This window comes from Gobio gobio (assembly GCF_949357685.1).
Source record: "Gobio gobio genome assembly, chromosome: 11".
NCBI classification, from domain to species: domain Eukaryota; kingdom Metazoa; phylum Chordata; class Actinopteri; order Cypriniformes; family Gobionidae; genus Gobio; species Gobio gobio.
The window spans coordinates 46,319,420-46,340,302 of record NC_137104.1 but is presented as its reverse complement, the minus strand read 5'-3'; the positions used below and the strand labels follow the sequence as shown (position 1 = coordinate 46,340,302).

The 20,883-nt window shown below is 48.4% G+C and overlaps 1 protein-coding gene across 1 annotated transcript in view; it reads right to left on the bottom strand.

Annotated features, from left to right (window-relative positions):
- The window catches only part of LOC307133936 (CMP-N-acetylneuraminate-beta-galactosamide-alpha-2,3-sialyltransferase 2-like), a 46,179-nt gene extending 25,461 nt beyond the window's left edge, over positions 1 to 20,718 (bottom strand). The window contains exons 1-3 of the mRNA XM_079829326.1: positions 20,617 to 20,718; positions 10,103 to 10,491; positions 338 to 531 (exon numbers count right to left, since the gene is read on the bottom strand). Of these exons, the coding sequence (XP_079685452.1) occupies positions 338 to 531; positions 10,103 to 10,381 (473 nt within the window). The 5' untranslated portion in view covers positions 10,382 to 10,491; positions 20,617 to 20,718. The remainder of the gene's footprint in view (positions 1 to 337; positions 532 to 10,102; positions 10,492 to 20,616) is intronic.
- Positions 20,719 to 20,883: the final 165 nt, after the last annotated feature.

The window sequence follows — 20,883 nt, the reverse complement described above, 5'->3', positions numbered from 1 at the left end:
CTTCCCAGTCTGTCAGTAACACTTCAATTCCTGTCTCTATGAAGCACCTTCTTTCTAAAAAGCGCAATGTGCTCTGATTGTTGTGATTTGGTCAACTGCTTTGAGTGTGTTTGGGAAATTACACAACCCTTGCCATAACCGTTCATTTCAACACACTGCTAAAATCAGGCCTCGTCCCCCACACCCACCTCTTTTTTTTGCATACTGTGTGCCTTTGGCAGGAATTATATCAATGAGGAATATTGTGAGACATGCATGTTCCGGGAATATAAAACTCAGGACTACAAAAAATTTAAAAAAGCACAATAGAACCCCTTTAAATAAAATAAGAGTTTACCTCATTACAAAATCATGACTGTCTATAAGAGGACCATAGAATGATCCGACAAGGTTCCCAGAGTTCCCCACCACAGCACAGGTTCGGCAGCGGGATGGACCAGCGTCTCTGTAGTGTCCCTCTCCAGGAATGACAGAGAACAGCTGCTGAATCACTTTAGAATAACTAGCTTTGCTCTTAGTAGACTGTAGAGACTGTGGATGGATTAAAAACAAATCTAATGTCACAGTGAAGCAGGAAAGTGCACTTCTACAATCAGCATGAATTTATAATCAAATAGAAATCAGCATAAAGACAATTAGATTTTAAAATCCCCATAAAAAATTCATATAAACTATCACTAATGACATTAAAATGCTCATTAGTTCAAATACATTAAAACCAGAGAGAGAGAGAGAGAGAGAGAGAGAGAGAGAGAGAGAGAGAGAGAGAGAGAGAGAGAAGTTTGGGGTCAGTAAAAGTTTTTATTTTATTTTAAATAAGTTAATGCTTTTATTTAACAAAAATGCATTCAATTTATCAAAAATGACAGTAAAGACATTTATAATATTACAAAAGTTTTTTTTGTTTTTTATTTTAAATGCTGTTTTGGAACTTGCTGTTCATCAAATCCTGCAAAAATATTTTGTTTCCACAAAAATATTAACCAACACAACCATGGTTACACTGTTACAAACTACTTTTAAAGACTATACTATTTTATAGTATGTGAGTTGTAATAGTATAGTATTGGAATGCAATGCGGAATCGGGCATGTAGTGAAGGAATGGAGACCAGACCTGCTTGAAGATATTGAGATTAGATTTTACAGATGCTGAAAGTTTTTCCAAATTGCACCGGTTATTAGGAGATTGAACCAAAGTTCCCATTCAGTCGGTCACGTTCGACGTACGTCGGACGTACCGACGAATTGGGATCACTTCTGGGAGCCCCTATCAGCTTCGAGCTATCTAGAACCGGCCAATGAACAATTGGCGTGCGAGATTTGCATCTCGCGCTGCGCCCCGCGCCGCGGGTACAAACAGGAAGCGAGAGCGAATGCACGCTGTCATTCACTTCGGAGCCACACGGCAGATGAAGACGACTCAAATTGAGTTCGCTGCTATCAGCAAGACATTAAAGAGTTTGAAAGAACCGGAGAAGAGGAGAAACGCGTGTTGGAGAGACGGCACATTCCAGCGGGACCGCGGAAGACTCATCAGCTGCCTCTGCGCTACAGAGAAAACTGCTGTTTTCACAGCAACAAATTTCTGTTGGTCTGGTTTGGGCGTTTTCCTGTATTGAGTACAGGCACGGGCTGCACTACAATCCCGTGCGCTGTCGCGTTTCCCCCTGAGTGCTTCAGCACAGAGCGTTTCCTCACAAAAGAGTACACGGGTGACGCTGCGTCTTTTTCAAGATGGCATTCCACCCGTGCGTTTCTGGATGCGGTTGTTTCCTGTCCTGACGGCCACGATCCCTCTCGCATAAACATGTTGAGACTGTGTCGTGGGTGATCCATGTTCTCCCAGGGGAACGGGATCACGTCGACGCGCTGGTCATCTCACCTTCCGCGTGAGGGTTTGAGTGTTCAGCGCGCCATGTGCCGTCTGGCTGCCGGGTGACAGCGCGGGTTGCCATGGCAACTCTGCGCGCGTCACTCGGCGCCTCCGATGCGCGGTCGAGACTATGATGCCTCAAACGGGGTTGAGTCCCTTCGCTTATACCCCGATGTAGTCTCTTTTCTGGTGCACCAGAGGGGGGACTATTTTGGCTGATAAGCCTGGGTGGCCTGAGGATTACAGTGAGGCTTCCCCGCCGCGTACATCTCTGTGGGCCCCTCACTCCTCTATCGCATCGCAAGCATGTTGAGACTGTGTTCGTGGGTGGTCTATGCTCTCTCACGAGAGCATGGCCACGTCGGCGCGCTGTTCGTCTTGCCTTTTTCATAAGGGCTTGAGTGATCAGCGCGCCGTGTGCCGTCTCACGGCCATGCCCACTGTCTCACGTGTCTGCTGGTAGCTTACAGATGGGATTGCTGGTCCTTGAAAGGGGACCTAGCATTTCATTTGGGGCTCTAGCAGAGGACAGATGTCAATCGCTGCATCGGAGAGAGGGCTGTTATGTGTTGAAAATGAAGATGATGCTGAGATTCCCACCGTAATAGTGGGCGCTCGTGCTGAATCAGATTCATACTTGACAGCCATGCTTTCCCGGATGGCTGAGGCATAGTGCAACGCGTAAATCGCCTAGCCTGCCCCTTACCTTTTTTCGGATGTGCATTGGAAGGCTTTGGCATTGTGGAACTATTAGTGCCAAAATATGGAACACCAATAGGGCCATAATCTGTATAAAGTTTTCCTCTCTCTCACTACCCTCATCGGTGGGGTGGCAGTGCCACTGGCAGGCCACCTCCGCCCTGCTTAGTGCACGAGGGTAGTTCTGAGCTGAGGTTGAGCTGTGCACAGCGCTGGCCCTTGGCTAGACGATGTCCACCCTGGTCCAGAAACACAATTGACCCGGATTTGGTCTGGAACTGTTCTTCCCCGGAGGAGGGCCGGGTGGAAAACCATTAGTAATTCTGTTCCGCCACTGATGTTAAAAACAGTCAGTGGTACCAAAAAAAAAAAAAAAAAAGAGAGCAGTTCCAATACCTCGGGGTCTCGGGAGTTCAAGAATGGCAGCGTGTGACGCTACAGAGCCTCGCCGCTTTCATTCCCCTCCCCACAAGAGGGCGAGAATGGCAGTGTGTGACGCTACAAAGCCTCGCCACTCTCATTCCCCTCTTCTCAGCGGTGCGTGGACAACAGTGCGCGACGCTATGCCTCGCCACTCTTGTTCCCCGCTGAGGAAGGAGGTGAGGCAGACCGTGCGCAACGCCACAAAGCCTTGCCACGCTCAGCCCCTCCTTCATTTGGGAGCGTGCTTGGCGGTGGTCGACGCTCCCATGCCTCGCCACCCTCAGACGCCTCTCCCTTCGCCAGCAGGGGGCGCCGGCTGTGGGAACGCACTCAAGCGGCCTCCCCACACTCGCACGCCCCCTCCGCGGACGCAGGTAAGTTTTGCACAGCACACTCAGATCCCACTTCGGGCCGCTCCATGCCGTCCGAGTCGGATCCCTGCATTCCGCGTCGCTGCCCCGCTGCGGGTACGTCTGTGGTTAATCCCCTTGCTTGGTGTCTGGAAGCCTGGCTAGAGCTTCCCAGCCCGTCTCGGGGCCGTACCATCAGACTCGGCTATGCGATTCAGTTCGCCAGGCGTCCCCCTAAGTTTGGGGGCGTTCACTTCCCAGTAGCGAAGGAGAGCGCCCCCCGTGCTCCGGGCGGAGATCGCAGTCCTACTGGCGAAGGACGCGATGGAGCCGGTCCCTCCAGCCGATATGAGGTCCGGGTTCTACAGCCCGTACTTCATTGTACCCAAGAAAGGCGGCGGGTTATGGCCGGTCTTGGACCTGCGATTCTTGAACCGGTCACTTCACAGGCTGCCGTTCAGAATGCTAACGCAGTAGCACATCTTCAGGTGCGTCCGTCCCCAAGATTGGTTTGCAGCGATCGACCTGAAGGACGCGTACTTTCATTCTCGTTTCCCCTCGACCGGCCCTTTCTGCGCTTCGCGTTCGAGGGACGGGCATGTCAGTACCGCGTCTTACCCTTCGGCCTGTCCCTCTCGCCCCGCGTCTTTACGAAGGTTGCGGAGGCGGCCATTGTTCCCATGAGAGAGCATGGTGTTCGCATCCTCAACTACCTCGACGACTGGCTGATTCTTGCCCAGTCGCGATGGCAGTTGTGCGAACACAGGGACAAGGTGCTCAGTCACCTCAGCCAGTTGGGACTTCGGGTCAACTGGGAGAAGAGCAAACTCTGCCCCACGCAGAGGATCTCTTTTCTCGGTATGGAGATAGACTCGGTCGCCATGACTGCGCGCCTCACCGAGGAGCGCGTCCAGTCGGTGTTGAACTGCCTGAATTCGTTCAAAGGCAGGACAGCGGTTCCACTGAAACATTTTCAGAGGCTCCTGGGGCATATGGCATCCGCAGCTGCAGTAACGCTGCTCGGATTGCTTCATATGAGGCCGCTTCAACGCTGGCTACACGATCGAGTCCCGAGATGGGCGTGGCACAGCGGTTCCCTCCGCGTCCAAGTGACTCCGAGGTGCCGCCAAACCTTCGGCCCGTGGTCGGACCCTTTGTTTCTCCGGGCGGGAGTCCCCCTAGAACAAGTGTCCAGGCACTCCGTTGTCTCCACGGATGCCTCATCCACGGGTTGGGGTGCCACGTACAACGGGCTTGCAGCTTCGGGCCTGTGGACGGGGCCTCAGCTGCAATGGCATATCAATTGCCTCGAGTTGTTAGCAGTTCGTCTTGCACTCAGCCGCTTCAAAGTGCCGCTCAGAGGCAAGCACGTTCTGGTCCGGACGGACAACACTGCGGCCGTAGCGTACATCAACAAACAGGGTGGTCTACGCTCCCGTCGCATGTCGCAACTCGCCCGCCATCTCCTCTTATGGAGTCAGAAGCATCTGAGGTCGCTTCGTGCTATTCACATTCCGGGCCTGCTCAATCGTGCGGCCGACGAGCTGTCACATCAGCAGGTACTTCCGGGAGAATGGCGACTCCATCCTCAGGCGGACGACCCACTGTCAGTGGTTTTTTTCCTTGACCGAGGGGACCCTCGGGTCGGATGCCCTGGCCCACAGCTGGCCCCGGGAAGAACGCAAGTATGCGTTTCCCCCAGTGACCCTTCTTGCGCAGACACTGTGCAAAGTCAGGGAGGATGAGGAGCAGGTCCTGTTGGTCGCTCCGTATTGGCCCAACCGGACTTGGTTCCTGGAACTAGTGCTCCTTGCGACAGCACCTCCCTGGCCCATTCCTCTGAGGCAGGACCTCCTGACTCAGAGACGGGGCACCCTATGGCACCCGCGTCCAGACCTCTGGAAACTCCATGTCTGGTCCCTGGACGGGACGCGGAGGTTCTAGGTGACCTACCGTAAGCGGCCCCCTCTACGAGGCGCCTCTATGCGTTGAAGTGGAACCTGTTCGTCGATTGGTGCTCTTCTCGCCAAGAAGACCCCCGAAGATGTTCGATCGCATCTGTGCTTACCTTTCTACAGGATGGGTTGGAGCGAAGGCTGTCTCCCTCCACCCTCAAGGTCTATGTCGCCGCTATCGCCGCTAATCATGAGCTCGTAGATGGGAAATCTCTAGGTAAGCACGATCTGATCGTCAGGTTCCTTAGGGGAGCGAGGAGATTAAATCCGCCTCGTCCTCACTCTATACCCTCTTGGGACTTGGCTCTGGTGCTTACTGCACTACAGAGAGAACCCTTTGAGCCTCTGCAGTCAGCTGAGTTGAAAATCCTGTCGTTAAAGACTATACTCCTGATTGCGTTGGCCTCCATCAAGAGGGTAGGGGACCTGCAGGCATTTTCGGTCGACGAATCGTGCCTGGAATTCGGGCCCGGTAACTCTCATGTGATCATGAGACCCCGGCCTGGATACGTGCCCAAGGTTCCCGCTACTCCCTTCCGGGACCAAGTGGTGAGCCTGCAAACGCTGCCTTCGGAGGAGGCAGACCCAGCCCTAGCTTTTCTCTGTCCCGTCCGTGCTCTCTGGACTTACGTGGACAGAACGCAAAGCTTCAGGACCTCAGAGCAGCTCTTCGTCTGTTACGGAGGACAGCAGAAGGGAAAGGCTGTCTCCAAGCAGAGGATGGCCCACTGGATAGTGGATGCCATCGTCTTGGCTTATCAGTCCCAAGACGTGCCCTGCCCGCTCGGGTTAAGAGCCCACTCCACTAGGGGTGTTGCCTCTTCCTGGGCGTTGGCTCGTGGCGCCTCGCTGACAGATATTTGTAGAGCTGCGGGCTGGGCGACACCTAACACGTTCGCTAGATTCTATAGCCTCCGTGTAGAGCCGGTATCTTCCTGTGTGCTCACTTCCCATAGTCAGTAACACCGAAATGCCTGTTCTAGTGTCGGCTTGCTGCGCCATTCCCTCCCCTATGGTAGACGGATGCATGCGCTTATTCTGCTCCAGTCGAGTTCCCCGGAACGGCGAACCCTGTTGAGTCCTCTGCAACCCGCGGCAGTCGGACGTGGCGGAGCGTTCGACGCCAGGTCTAACACTCGTATGCATTGGTGGAACTTGTGTTAGGCTGGGTTCCGTATGTAGTGACCCCCACGGCGGTCCCATATGTGTATTCTTCCACGGTACGGCTCCCTACGGCGAGCCCGTGTCTTTCCCTCGGCAGAGTTCCTCTGCCGTCCCAGGTACGTGTTGTCTCCCTCCTAATTGGCCGGGGCCACCCCTGGGACTTCCGTATGTTGTGCTGCCCACGGCCAGCCCATACGTGTATTCTCCACATGTTAACTCCCTCTGGGCATGATGTGGCTTCCGCAGCTGCCCTCACAGGCACGCTTTCCCAGCGTTATCCAATACAGTCAGCTGAATGGGTCTTGCGGAACAGCAGCTTGGACTCTCCCTGCGTGAACCTACCCGCCCGCATCAGATCGGGGTCCGTGGGGCTCATCGCTGGGCGCTGGAAGTGGTAGTAACTATGGCGTTTTCCATAGGGGATCCCAATTCGTCGGTACGTCCGACGTACGTCGAACGTGACCGACTGAATGGGAACGTCTCGGTTACGTATGGTAACCCTCGTTCCCTGAAGGAGGGAACGGAGACGTACGTCCCGTCGCCACAGTTGCTGTACCATCACTGCAGGTCGAGCCACTACGTGTGGCTCCTCAGTGAAAAACAGCGTGCATTCGCTCTCGCTTCCTGTTTATACCCGCGGCGCGGGGCGGAGCGCGAGATGCAAATCTCGCACGCCAATTGTTCATTGGCCGGTTCTAGATAGCTCGAAGCTGATAGGGGCTCCCAGAAGTGATCCCAATTCGTCGGTACGTCCGACGTACGTCTCCGTTCCCTCCTTCAGGGAACGAGGGTTACCATACGTAACCGAGACGGTTTACTAATAGCTTTGTTCTGTCTTTCCAGTTAAGTAAGTTTTTTTAGTGCAATGAGTTTACTTCACCAGATAAAGACTCCGTGTTACGTCAGTGACTGACGAATGGGAGTCACGCCTGAGAGCCCCCATTCGTCAGTTACTGTCTTAATTTTCTCCATTCCCATTTGTCACAACCTCCGACCAAAAGTGTTAAATGTATTGGCTGTCACAAAAGGCATAGAAAGGATCATCATTGTATACTGGACAGTGTGTACATTGGTAGTTGTCTATATATCCCTGTGGCAAGCAGCGAGGCTGATGGCAGCGGGGCCGTGACAACGAAGGAGCTCGGATGCATAAAGGGAGGAGCGACAAAAGTGAAGGACAAGAGAGGACCAGGCCTGGAGTTTATGTTGTGCTTTGTTTACGTTTTGTTATGTGTGTGTGCGGCAGTCGTCCGTAAGGGGCTGCCACTTTTACTTTCAGTTTATTTGTTTATTTGATTAAAGTTTTTTTTAACATTCGCCTGTTCCCGCCTCCTTCTTCCCATAACTACGAACCTCATTACAATCCCATTTGGTAAAGTTTAGCAGTTTGTATCGGATCAGTTGAATTTTAGTATTACATTACATCTGCTTTTCTAATTACTTCTGTTAATTGGCAGTATTGAAACTAGTCCTGAAATGTTATATTTTCATTGAATTTAACTGATTTCTTTTTACTTATAATTGTCCCATTCTGGATATGCTGACCGAAAAATGGATGTTGAAAAATGGATGGGTTTAATAATAATAAGAAACATGGGATTATGCCACACAATGATAAAAATTATTCTATGGTGAAGTAAATACTACAGAAAAAAACTAATATAATTTATACATGAAAAAGTTAGTTCAGGCAAGAATTATAACACTAAGTCAATTCTATATTAGTACTCAATTCAAGCTTGTAGAATGAAACGTTATAAAATTAAGTAAAGCTTTTCTGATACTGTTTTTGTAGCTGTTTTTGTAGCTGTATTTACACTGTTTTTTCATTGCTTTTGTTGTTAGTTGGTTTAGTAAATTGTCATTTTGTGACATTTTCTCAGGGGTTGGGCTTGGCCCCTTAGCTCCAGTGAAAGGAACTCTTAATGCTTCAGCATACCAAGACATTTTGGACAATATCATGCTCCCATCTTTGTGGAAACAGTTTGGGGATGCCCCATCCTGTCCCAACATGACTGCGCACCAGTGCACAAAGCAAGGTCCATAAAGACATGGATGAGCGAGTTTGGTGTGGAGGAACTTGACTGTCCTGCACAGAGTCCTGACCTCAACCTGAACTTTGGGATGAATTAGAGTAGAGACTGCGAGCCAGGCCTTTTCGTCCAATATCAGTGCCTGACCTCACAAATGCGCTTTTAGAAGAATGGTCAAAAATTTCCATAAACACACTCCTAAACCTTGAGGAAAGCCTTCTCAGTTGAAGCTGTTATAGCTGCAAAGTGTGGGCCAACTCCATATTAAACCCTACGGATTACATTAAAATGCATGTACATGTAAAGACAGGCGTCCCAAAACTTTTGTCAATATTGTATATATCCTAATGAGTGATTTATAATCAAGTTTTGATCAATATTTATCCTTCTAAAATATTAAATGATTTGAAATACTTCAAGCTTATGAGATGTACTTAGTTATAGACTTATATGTAATGTGCTTTCTCTGAAGAGGGAACGAGACGCTGCGTCAAAACACTGCGGGAACGCCTCTGCGTGATTGCGTCGTGAAGCACATATGGAATCAGTCCAATGGCGTGATGGAACGTCATAGGTGACGTCTCCGACCAGGAAACTATAAAGCACTCCCTGCTGGGAGTATGGCAGGGCGACACAGCGTCTCGTTCCCTTTTCAGGGAACATAGGTTACATAAGGTTACGACCGAGACGTTCCCTTTCATGGGAACTCGTGCTGCGTCGAAATGCTGCGGGAACACTATACCAACGTCGCCATACGCAGTGCCCGTCCGTGTGAAGTCATTGCACACACTGAGAAGCGATCACCTGGAGGTCAAGTTCATATAACCTCATAAATGTATGCGCCGAAGACCAGCCTGCCGCATCAAAGCTACCTGACAGTAGCACTTTAGAGGCAGCCATATTCCTAGGTGAATGCACCTGGACAGCCAAAGGAGGAGGATGTCTGGCCGACTCATAAGCAAGCGAGATGGCCTCAGCCACCCACTTGCTCATCCTCTGCTTAGATGCAGGGTACCCCTTTCTATGTGACCCAAAGCAAATGAACAGCTGTTCAGATTTCCTCTACAGGGAAGCTCTGTGGACATAAGCATCTAGGGCCCTCACCGGGCAAAGCAGATTCAGTTTCTCCTGGTCTGACGTCCAAAAGGGAGGAGGACAGAAGGCTTGCAGTACGATAGGTCTTACAGTAATAGTACCCATCTTTTTTTTCTTTTTCTCTTTTTTGCTGCAATTCAGCGCACAGACAATTTGGATCACAACCCTTTTGCGGGCTATCATTTTTAATAACAATTAACAGTTCAATTACAGTCTTGCGTGAGAACTCTCACACACGTGATCTCGCGTTATTTCCTTATCAAATCTTGCGTGTGTTTGGTTGTGAAACATAGTTTGCGGACGAGACAGAGATGTCGCCGAGTAAAAACTTGCAATGTGAAACCCCATGTCGCCAATCCAGCATGCAATGTGCCCACATCAGCGACTGAATGCTACCCCAGATAGTCATGCATTGTCAAAAGAACAGGAATTCGATGACTTTGAAAATCGTGTAGTGTGAACTCGGCATTAGAGACACATTTTTAACAATAAGGACAGAACTGAATACCTGCCACCAGGCATAGATGTTGTCAGGAAGAACGCTGTTATTGAGAGAGAGCAGTGGTGGGACATCTTGTCTGAAGTGTTCTGTAAACCACTCGTCGTCACTTGCAGCCAAGCACTTCTCCATACAGGCACAGGGTTCTTCATGAAACAACTGCTCCACCATGCTATTGTTCATCAAATGTTTGAACTGATCATAAGGAACTTTATTTATGGTCACAGTACTGATGATGGCACTCAACAGGACCACGAAGACGACCATCGTGCGTTTACAAGGCCACATTTTGAATGCTGAAGGGCTTCTATTCTCTGATGTTGGGTTGGTTTAGATTGAGGTTTAGGTGATTCCTCTGGTCCCTTTCTTCACCTTAACATGAGACCAGCTGAAAGAACCTGAGCAATTAAGGACAATAAAAAAATTATTAATGAAAGGTATTATAAAGGGTTTGAGTGAGGCATAAAATGCATTTTTTCTACTCCAGTGCGCTACTTTTCCATTGTTCTTTAATGTAATAATGATGTCTAATTCTACTTTTAAGAAAACTTCCATTCTAATGACCTGCGTCTCACATTTAACAGTAAAAACTCATTCAGTGTGAACAGGTGTTGTGCCGAATTCTGACACCAGTAGGCCTAAAGGTAGGTTTAGGATTTGGTGTCGGCCAGTGGTGTAGTCTCAACAAAAAAAGTGGTTCACAATTACCCAGTCACACCAAATATAAAATGAATATGTTTAATTTTACGCAAGTGGGTAAAAAAAAGGTCAAAACCCTGGGCTGGGATTTCTATTTTCCAGCATGCTTTGCCACGACACTCAAAAGTGACACAAATGCCAAAATGAACTGTTTTATTGTGGTTTTTTTGTGCAAGATTAATGTTAAGTGGGAGATTTAGTAGTTTAATGTTTTGTAATGCTAGTTTAGATAAGTTTCTGTTATGTTGGGTTTTTGGTGACGAGTAGAGCCTGAGCTTAGTTTGAGAACATATATATTTGAAATGTATTATATTGCTGTACTCATTCAGCAAGTACTATGCTATGCTAATGGCACCAAATTAGCAAGGTGGCATTTATCGAAACAAGGCATTTATTGAGTCAAGTTTCCATTACTAAAAATGTGAGATTACATGATAAGGGTATCTCAACCCCTGATCAGAGCCTAACTCCACCCACTGGCAATATTTGAAAAATGCTGGAAAAGTGGGCAGAGCCCAGTGGAGACAGAGGGGACGAACCGAGAGCGGGGCTGAGCGGGGGAGGTGCAACTGAGACCCGCAGTGACGGATTGATTAGGGCGTGGTGAGCTCGTGCCAGGGGCGTGGGTAGTGAGCTGTTGGAAGAGCCAACATACATCACAATGGCAAAAAACGTCCAATAGGAAAATTCAATTGCAGTTGCCACCGTTCAGCACTCAGACGTTTTTACACCATATAGCCTATTAAAGAGTTAAAACAATATAGCCAAATGTCAAAACATTTACTTCTTGCAGATCATTAACTAAAAAAAGTTGCTTTATGCTGCGTTCACACCAAACGCGAATAGAGCGTCTGGCGCGAGTGATTTCAATGTTAAGTCAATGGAAAGGCGCGTTGACGCGCGTCTGGAGGTCCCGCGGTATGGCAAGCCTACGTGTTCATATACGCTTGGACGGGCGTCTGATTGCACACTGACACGTCAAAAGCGTGCGATTTGACAGCAAAACGTGCGTCCTCAACGCGTGATTTACCATAAAAAATTTGGGGTCACAGAAAACGTCTCGGTTACGACTGTAACCTTAGTTCCCTGAATAGGGAACGAGACGCTGCGTCACCGCTTTGGGAACGCCCCTGCGTGATGGCGTCGTGAAGCACGTATGTCATCAGTCCAATAGAGAGACGGAACGTCATAGGCGGGTGACGTCATAGACCCGGAAACTATAAAGCACACCGGCAAACACACGCCGTTAGCTTCTGAAGAAGGCCTGAAACAAGGCGCTTGCGGGCATGCGAGGAGCATGGTAGGGTGACGCAGCGTCTCGTTCCCTATTCAGGGAACTAAGGTTACAGTCGTAACCGAGACGTTCCCTTTCAAGGGAACTCGCGCTGCGTCACCGCTTTGGGAACGAGAATACCCACGTCCCCATGCGAGTCTGAATGCCCGTCTGTGGCACGAGTTAAGAGGCGAGCACCCGAGACCCCGGAGTAGCATTGACATCAAGTTAATAGAATCTGATGAACGTATGCGGCGAGGACCACCCCGCCACATCACAAACTTCCTGCAGGGAGGCCCCTGCTAAAAGAGCTTGAGAGGCAGCCATACTCCTAGTGGAGTGGGAACGAACAGCTAGAGGGGAGGGCTGTCCGGCTGCCACATAAGCAAGTGAGATAGCCTCAACCACCCACTTGCTCATTCTCTGCTTTGAAACTGGACCTCCTCTCGAGGGAGGCCCGTAACAGACAAACAGTTGATCAGTTTTCCTCCACAGTGCAGCTCTGTGGACATAAGCGTCTAGTGCGCGAACAGGACAAAGCAGATTAAATTTTTCCTGGTCTGACGTCGTGAAGGGAGGAGGACAGAAGGCCTGGAGAACAATAGGTCTCACTGGGTTAGTGAGGACCTTAGGAATATACCCGGGCCTCGGAGAGAGAAAGGCCTTAGCCATGCCCGGGGAAAACTCCAAGCACGAGGGTGCAACAGAGAGGGCTTGCAAGTCCCCTATTCTTTTAAGGGAAGATATAGCAAGGAGAAATAAGGTCTTTAAAGTGAGAAACTTCTCAGGAACATCCTCGAGCGGCTCGAAGGGAGCCTCGGACAGGCCTTGAAGGACGATGGATAAGTCCCAGGTCGGCACCCTGGTGCGTGTCACAGGTCTCAGTCTCAAAGTTCCATGGAGGAAACGGGTTACTAGCGGTTGTCGCCCTAAAGAAACTCCACTCAAAGGAGTGTGGTAAGCTGCTATGGCCACCACGTACACCTTCAGTGTGGAGGGAGCTAACCCAGCAGAGAATCTCTCCTGCAGGAACTCCAGCACCACGCTCGCAGGGCAGTTAACTGGATCCCGCAGGCGATCTCAACACCATAAGGTGAAGAGTCTCCACTTTAGAAAGTAAAGTTTCCTCGTAGAGGGAGCTCTGGAGTGAAGAATGGTCTCATCAACCTCGGTTGAGAGACCGGAACTTATGAGTTGGGCCCCCTCAGAGGCCAAGCCCACAGTTTCCACAACTCCGGGCGGGGGTGTACGAAGATTCCGCCCGCCTGAGAGAGAAGGTCCCTCCTGATAGGAATCTCCAGGGGAGAGCCGTGAAGGAGAGACACTAGGTCCGAGAACCATACCCGGCCCGGCCAGAACGGGGCTACTAGCAGAAGATGGGCCCCGTCCCGACGCACTCTCTCTAGAACTCCCGGAAGCAGAGCAATCGGGGGAAAAGTGTACAGGGGCAGCCTCGGCCACTCCTGTACCATCGCGTCCAGTCCGAGAGGAGCTGGGGGTGACAGGGAGAACCACAGATGACAATGCGAATTGTCGTGAGTGGCGAACAGGTCCACTTGAGCCCTGCCGAACTTCTCCCAAAGGAGCTCCACTACCTCTGTGTGAAGCCTCCACTCCCCGGGCCACGGCCCCTGCCTCGACAGGGCGTCTGCTTCCACATTCAACCGCCCTGGAATGTACATTGCCCTGACTGACAGCAGCTTTCCCTGGGCCCAGAGGAGAATAAGGCGCGCCAACTTGTATAAGTGACGGGACCTCAAACCCCCCTGATGGTTGATGTAGGAGACCACCGATGTGCTGTCTGTGCGAACAAGCACATGATGGCCCCTGAGATGTGGCAGGAAGTGTTTCAGGGCCTGAAACACCGCCAACATTTCCAGGCAATTTATGTGCCACGAACGCTGGTGTTCCTGCCACAGACTCATGGTCGCCCCCCAGCCCGTCAGGGAGGCATCCGTGGTCAGAGACGCACGCTGACACGGTGCCCCCAGGGACGGGCCCTGGGTCAGGAACCAAGGGTCCTTCCACATAACCAAGGTGCGGAGACACCGCCGCGTTGCCCTGATTACGCGAAAGGGGTTTCACCTCGGGGAAAAGCCCCTGGTCTTGAGCCACCACTGTAACGGTCTCATGAACAGCAGGCCCGAAGGAATCACGTTGGATGCGGCTGCCATCAGACCTAACAGTCTCTGAAACTGTTTTACAGTGAGCGGCTGGTCTAGCTTCACCCCTTTCACGGCTGAGAGGATCGACCCTACGCGAGGCTCTGACAGACGAGCCTGCATAGAGACCGAATCCCAACTCACACCGAGATAAGTGATCTTTTGCACAGGAGAAAGAACACTCTTCTTGGAGTTGAGCTTCAGCCCCAACCTCCTCATATGGGCGAGAACAACATCTCGATGCTGAACCGCGAGACGCGCTGACTGCACCAGTATCAGCCAGTCGTCGATGTAATTGAGAATGCGGATCCCCTGTAAGCGTAAGGGGACCAGAGCAGCGTCCACACACTTTGTGAACGTGCAGGGTGAAAGGGCTAGACCGAAAGGAAGCACCCGATATTGGTACGCTTCTCCCCTGAAAGCGAACCTCAGGAACTTCCTGTGCTGCGGAAGGATGGATATATGAAAACATGCATCTTTGAGATCTATCGTGACAAACCAGTCCTCGGACCTGATCTGAGACACGATCTGTTTGAGTGTAAGCATCCTGAACTTGAGTTTTGCCACGGCTCTGTTCAGGACGCGAAGATCCAAGATGGGGCGCAGCCCTCCATCCTTCTTTGGCACTATGAAGTACCGGCTGTAAAAGCCTGACTCCCTGTCTGGGGGGGGGGGGGGGGGGGGGGGGATAGCGTACCCCAATCTTCCACATCGCAGGACCCAACAAGATATGTGAGGCAGATTCTCCCACTCTGACACAAAATCTACTAAGGGTCTCTGGCCTCTGATGTACTCTGCACCGCGAGTGCAGCGCCCTGAAGCGGCGAACCGGCAGGGAACGACTGACTCGACGGCATAGTTTCCCTCCGAAGAGGGTGCGGGCCATCCTCGGAAGGCTGTGAGCGCCGCGCACCCGACGACCCTTTCTGAGGGGGTGTACGAGTTGCGACACTCACTTTCTGCTGCACCCTATGGGAGGAGCTTGTACTCGGGGTCTGCTGCTCCCGCCCAGCAGCAGACGAGACCTGGGGCCCTATCGGGAAGGAACTGCTTGAGCGCCGCCGCCTGTTTCTTTGCCTCCAGGAACCTGTCGGTAACAGTGGTGACAGCGTCACCGAACAGGCCTCCCGGAGACAGCGGCGCATCAAGCAAAAAGCTTTTATCACGTTCCTTAATCTCCGTAAGATTGAGCCACAAGTGCCTCTCCGTGGCCACCAGGGCTGCCATTGAACGGCCAACGCATCGGGCCGTCTCCTTGGTGGCACGGAGAGCGAGATCAGCTGTAGATCGGAGTTCGTTGATGGTATCAACTCCGATCTCGTGGCTCTCACCCAGATCTCGCAGCAGATCAGCCTGGTATGCCTGCACGATTGACATAGTGTGCAGACACGCAGCGGCCTGACCTGCTGCCGAGTACGCTTTGCCCACAAAAGATAATGTCACTTTTAGCGGTTTTGTGGGCAAAGTCGGAGCCTTTATGGCAGACGCAGACTCTGTGAGAGATGGCTCGCGAGCGTCTGCTCAACCCGGGGCATCTGACCATAACCGTGTCTTTTCAACCCCGCGATATTGCTGTACACGGAAGTGTGCGGGGTGAAAATGCGTGCAGACACGGGCCACTTCCAAGACCTCGACACCTCGGTGTGGAGGTCCGGGAAAAACGGCAGACTCCTACGTGGAGGCTGAACAGAGCGCGCGGGGAGAAAGCGCTCGTCGAGTCTGCTTTTTACGGCAGCTCGCTCATGTTGTTCAGGTGGCCAGTCAATATGTAATCTGGCCACAGCTCTGCTCAGCACATCCATCAGCTCCTCACCAGCAGGGGAATGAAGTGGCGAGTCCTCACCCCCTGCGTCAATGCTACAGACATCGATCTCCTCGGAGGAAGATATCTGTAACACCGCGGCCGCTCCCCGGGCGGGAGAATCCGCAGAGCGGGCTCCCGAACCCAGAGAGGCGGCACTGGATCTGCCGGGTGAAGGATGAGATAGGGCGGGGCCCGTCTCCATCCCCTCCGACAGATCCTTTTGCAAACCCCACGACATAAGTCGTCGCTGAGCCTCAGCAGCAGTGGGAGCGCGAACCGGGACGCCCTCCTCGAAGAGCGCCCGGGAGGATCGCAGCACGCGAAGAGGCAGCGCCTCACAATGCTCGCAGTCGGCACCCTCGAGAGCCGACTGCGCGTGCTGCTCACCCAGACAAACAACACACATCAAGTGTGTATCCCCGCTCGTAATGTAGCGTGAGCAGGGAGGAACACACTGTCTGAACTGTTGTTCGCTCGCCATAGCTTTTTTTCTCTCTACAAACGTGAGTGTGAGTGTGACTTGAAAACAAAAAAGTCTGAACTCAGACACAACACAGAATGACAAGGGACAGAGTGACAGAGAGCGCTTGTTGAAGGCAACAGAAGCTAACGGCATGTGTTTGCCGGTGTGCTTTATAGTTTCCGGGTCTATGACGTCACCCGCCTATGACGTTCCGTCTCTCTATTGGACTGATGACATACGTGCTTCACGACGCAATCACGCAGGGGCGTTCCCAAAGTGGTGACGCAGCGCAAGTTCCCTTGAAAGGCCCCCCTCAGTTTCCGACGCGCGTTTCCCGTGACCCCAAAGCGCGCGTTAAAAACGCACGTTTTTATGGTAAATCACGCGTCGAGGACGCACGTTTTGCTGTCAAATCGGAGTGAAAACTTGTGTTTGAAGTATCCAAACAGACAAAATAACGTGCTCTTTCCTTGGTGTTCTCAAATTGCATACTCACTTTTTAGGGCACACCTCTTATAAAGTCAATTTGCATATTGTTGACGATCTTTTTAAGTAGCCTAATTACCAGGCACGTGCACAGGTAGGGCTCAACCTGTGCAGTGCACATGCCCTTTTTTGTGCCCACGCCGAAGTGCCCTTTTTTTATTGGTGGCGTTTTTTTTTTTTTTTTTTTTTTTTTTTATAAATCAATGCTATTGGTCACCCTTCACATCTGTCTTTTTTACAAATATTTAGCCAATGAAAGTTCTTAAAAAGAGCTTGAGTAAATATTATTCGACGATCCTCAAACTGTCAGTTAACCATAACTCCGCCCCCTCTATCATTCTCGACTGAACGAACTGACGTTCCGCAGCAGCCGCACAGCAGACCGCAGCTGGATGAAGTTTTGTAAGGGTAAATAAAGATCTTGTTGTTTGAATAAGTATTAAACAAACACTTTGTCTATAGGCTCATATTTATTTGAATTTGAGTCTGACTAAGACGTGGTGGGACCACCACTACCGCCTACCACCTGAGACTGAAAAGTAGAGACTAGCTAGTCAATACATATATGTAGACTTGCCTACACTTAAATAGCCTGTGCATACATAGTAGCATTTCATCTTTTATAAAATTTGATTTTGGCCAAATGTATTTTATTTTACAACCGGAAAGACAGAGTGCCCAACTGCCCATTATTATAGCTACAACAAACTAGTTTGAAACCTGCTGATAAAAATGTAACTTTACGCCGGCGCCGTACTTAATGACGGAAAAATTGCACATTTGCACACATTCGCTGGTCAAAACCCCCTTAACTGCATAGCATTTGAGTTTGACTTTTGTAAAATGTTAACAATATATTGATAAGGAATACAACATCTGAACAACATATAATTTGTTTTTTGTTCGCCCCGCGCTGTTTCATACTGGAACTTACCCAAAGCGACTAGTGTGATCCTCGTCGTCACCTAGGTAACATATCTTTGATTCATGATTGCGGATGATACACTTGATTTATTAACATTTAATCGTGTTAAGGTAATAATATAAAATGATGGTTATTATTCAAGGCTGTTAATATGCACACATTATTCGTTATCTAGCTATTTTTTATCTACAGTGTTCTATACTCTCTCTGCTTGTCTTGTATAAATGTAGTAAAACATGGTTTGTTGTAGTAGTAACAAAAAAAAATTACAGAATCAGATCAATGTGAAATATTTATATTTTATCATGTAGAATGCAATATATATATTTGGACGGTAAGATTTTTAAATGTTTTTAAAAGAGTCTCTTCTGCTCTCCAAAGGCTTCATTTATTTGATCCAAAATACAGCAAAAACAGTAATATTTTGAAATATTTTTACAATTTAAAATAACTGTTTTCTATTTGAGTATATTTTAAAATGTTTTTTTTTTTCTGTGACCAAAGCTACTCTTCAGTGTCACGTGGTCCTTCAGAAATCTTTTTTAATTTGCTTTTCACGGCAACTGTACTTTTTACTGTACCCTGCTAATTACACTATTTACCACGATACACTATGGCTATTATAAGAATTAAATCAGTATCAACAAAATCCGTCTTACCATCAAAATCCACTTACACTGTAATTACAATTGCCTAAATAATGTAATTAGATTTTTAGATTTATGTTCTAAATATTTTATATATAGAAGCTTCACCACACATATTTAACTCCACCCATCTAAATAACGCCCACAGATATTGAACGTGTGTTAGCTGTGTTAGCTGTGACCCCAAAGCGCACGTTAAAACGCACGTTTTTATGGTAAATCACGCGTCAAGGATGCGCGCTTTGATATAAAAACGCGCTGTGACCCTGAAGCGCACGTTAAAAACGCGCGTTTTTATGGTAAATCACGCGTCGAGGACGCGCGTTTTGCTGTCAAATCGCAGGCTTTTGACGTATCAGTGTGCAATCAGACGCCCGTCCAAGTGTATTTGAACACTTTGGCTTGCCATATATGAACACTTTGGCTTGCCATAATTTTGACGCTCTATTCGCGTTTGGTGTGAACGCAGCATTAGGGTTTAGTTACCCTTTAAGTTTAAATGTATGAATTAGCTTACTCAAATATATCAAGTTCAGAGCAATTAAAATTTATTTTAAAATTTTGTAAGTTCTGCACTTACTTAAACTTTACATTTCTTAAAGGGTTAGTTCACCCAAAAATGAACCTAGATATTACATTTTACAAATAACAATTAATATGCCTGATATTTTTCTCACACAAAGCGGGTTTTTCATGTAAAAAAGCTATAGCTGCTTTTATCATTTAGGAAAGGAATTATGTATCCTGTAGAGTATTATTATATTTATCTTGTATTAGGCTTACATTAGGCCTACACAGTTTGAAAAACCACTGATTTGTGGAAAGCGTATTTTGTCCCTCTCCCACACACACAACGATATATTTTTGCACAAGTAGGCTATAGACTTACCTGTAGGCTATAGTATCGGGGTGGGGTTAATATTAGGCAACCGGGGTTGGTTAATCATTTGGCAGCAGGGAGTTCGGAAATCGGAATTCAGCACCGCGGCTATATGGCAGTTCTATACCAAAGTTGTAATTCAACATTCTTAAATAACAATATCAATTACCATATCAGAAAGCAGCTGTGTCTGTTCAAGTGGAACTAGTTTTTTTAATTGTTGATATCATGACCAATTAAAGTTGAGCAATTGAACACAAAAAGCTGCTGTTATCTTTCCGTTTCATGAACCTATTGTGCAGTGTTCTGAATTCCACTCTAAAAAAAACAGATTGTTTGTTTAAACCCATGTTTGTGTCAATAGAACCATTGATTTAAATTAAACAAATTTTTTTTGTTTTAATTCAACCCCGCATTTTTGGATATGCTGGTCTTTTTTACGTAGCCTAATAGTGTTCGAATGTAGGCTATTATGTAACTTTGTATTAAATTAATAATAATACTTATAAGGCAACAAAGGTAATCAATAAAGATGAATTCTATTACTTTTTTCAGTCGAGGGTGAATTAAGGTTTTATGTTTATTGAGCTGAAGGGCTTATTGTAAACAAAATACGAAAACAGCCTCTATAAAAGTGATTTTTGTTCCGCAATATTTAATGTAGACTAGGTAATAATAGTAATATAGGCCTACTTTTAATTAATAGGCTACATTTCCTTCCAAAACACAATATTTCTTCACTGTTAGTAGCTGCACGGTAGCCTAAATTGTGGTTGTGCTAGAGTGACAAGTTTGTAGTTGTGTGTAGCTAAGCTTTTGCCGTTTTCATATTTGCATCGTCATTATGCTCGCGGCTGTTTTCACCACAGAACCTGTAATGTTTCCATATCATACGATTGTATAAAACAAAATTCGAAGTCAAAGTGCAGTTCATCACTTCGTAGAGCAGCAGAAACAAAAATGGGTCGCTGTCCCTGCATGATGGGCCAGTCAGTGGCAAAACTTTTTTTAATAAATCGGGCCCAAGCGCGTCGGCCCACGGGGGAAAGAAAATGCCCAGTATGTCATATTACCAGCCCTGCGGGCTAGCCTACAACCGCGAACATATTCTACATACATCGAGGGACTAAACTATCTCAAGAAATGCATAGAAAACATGTAATATAAATAAAACATTTACTCACTTTCTAATTGCCTTTAAATAACACTGCCCAGCTTGGAATCCAGCGTCGTTTGCATCTCTGTGTACCTAGATCTGATTGTCAGGATTGTGTAAGTGGGTGTACAAATGTGAACAGGTAGAACAACTGCTTAGATCTGTCACAGAACAGTCCACAAGAAAATTAATGTCATTCACGATGTGGGACAAACGAAGTATTTTGATTCCCGCATCATCTTCATTATTATTTTGTAAATAATTCACAAATTCAAGTGATAATTTAACTTCAATT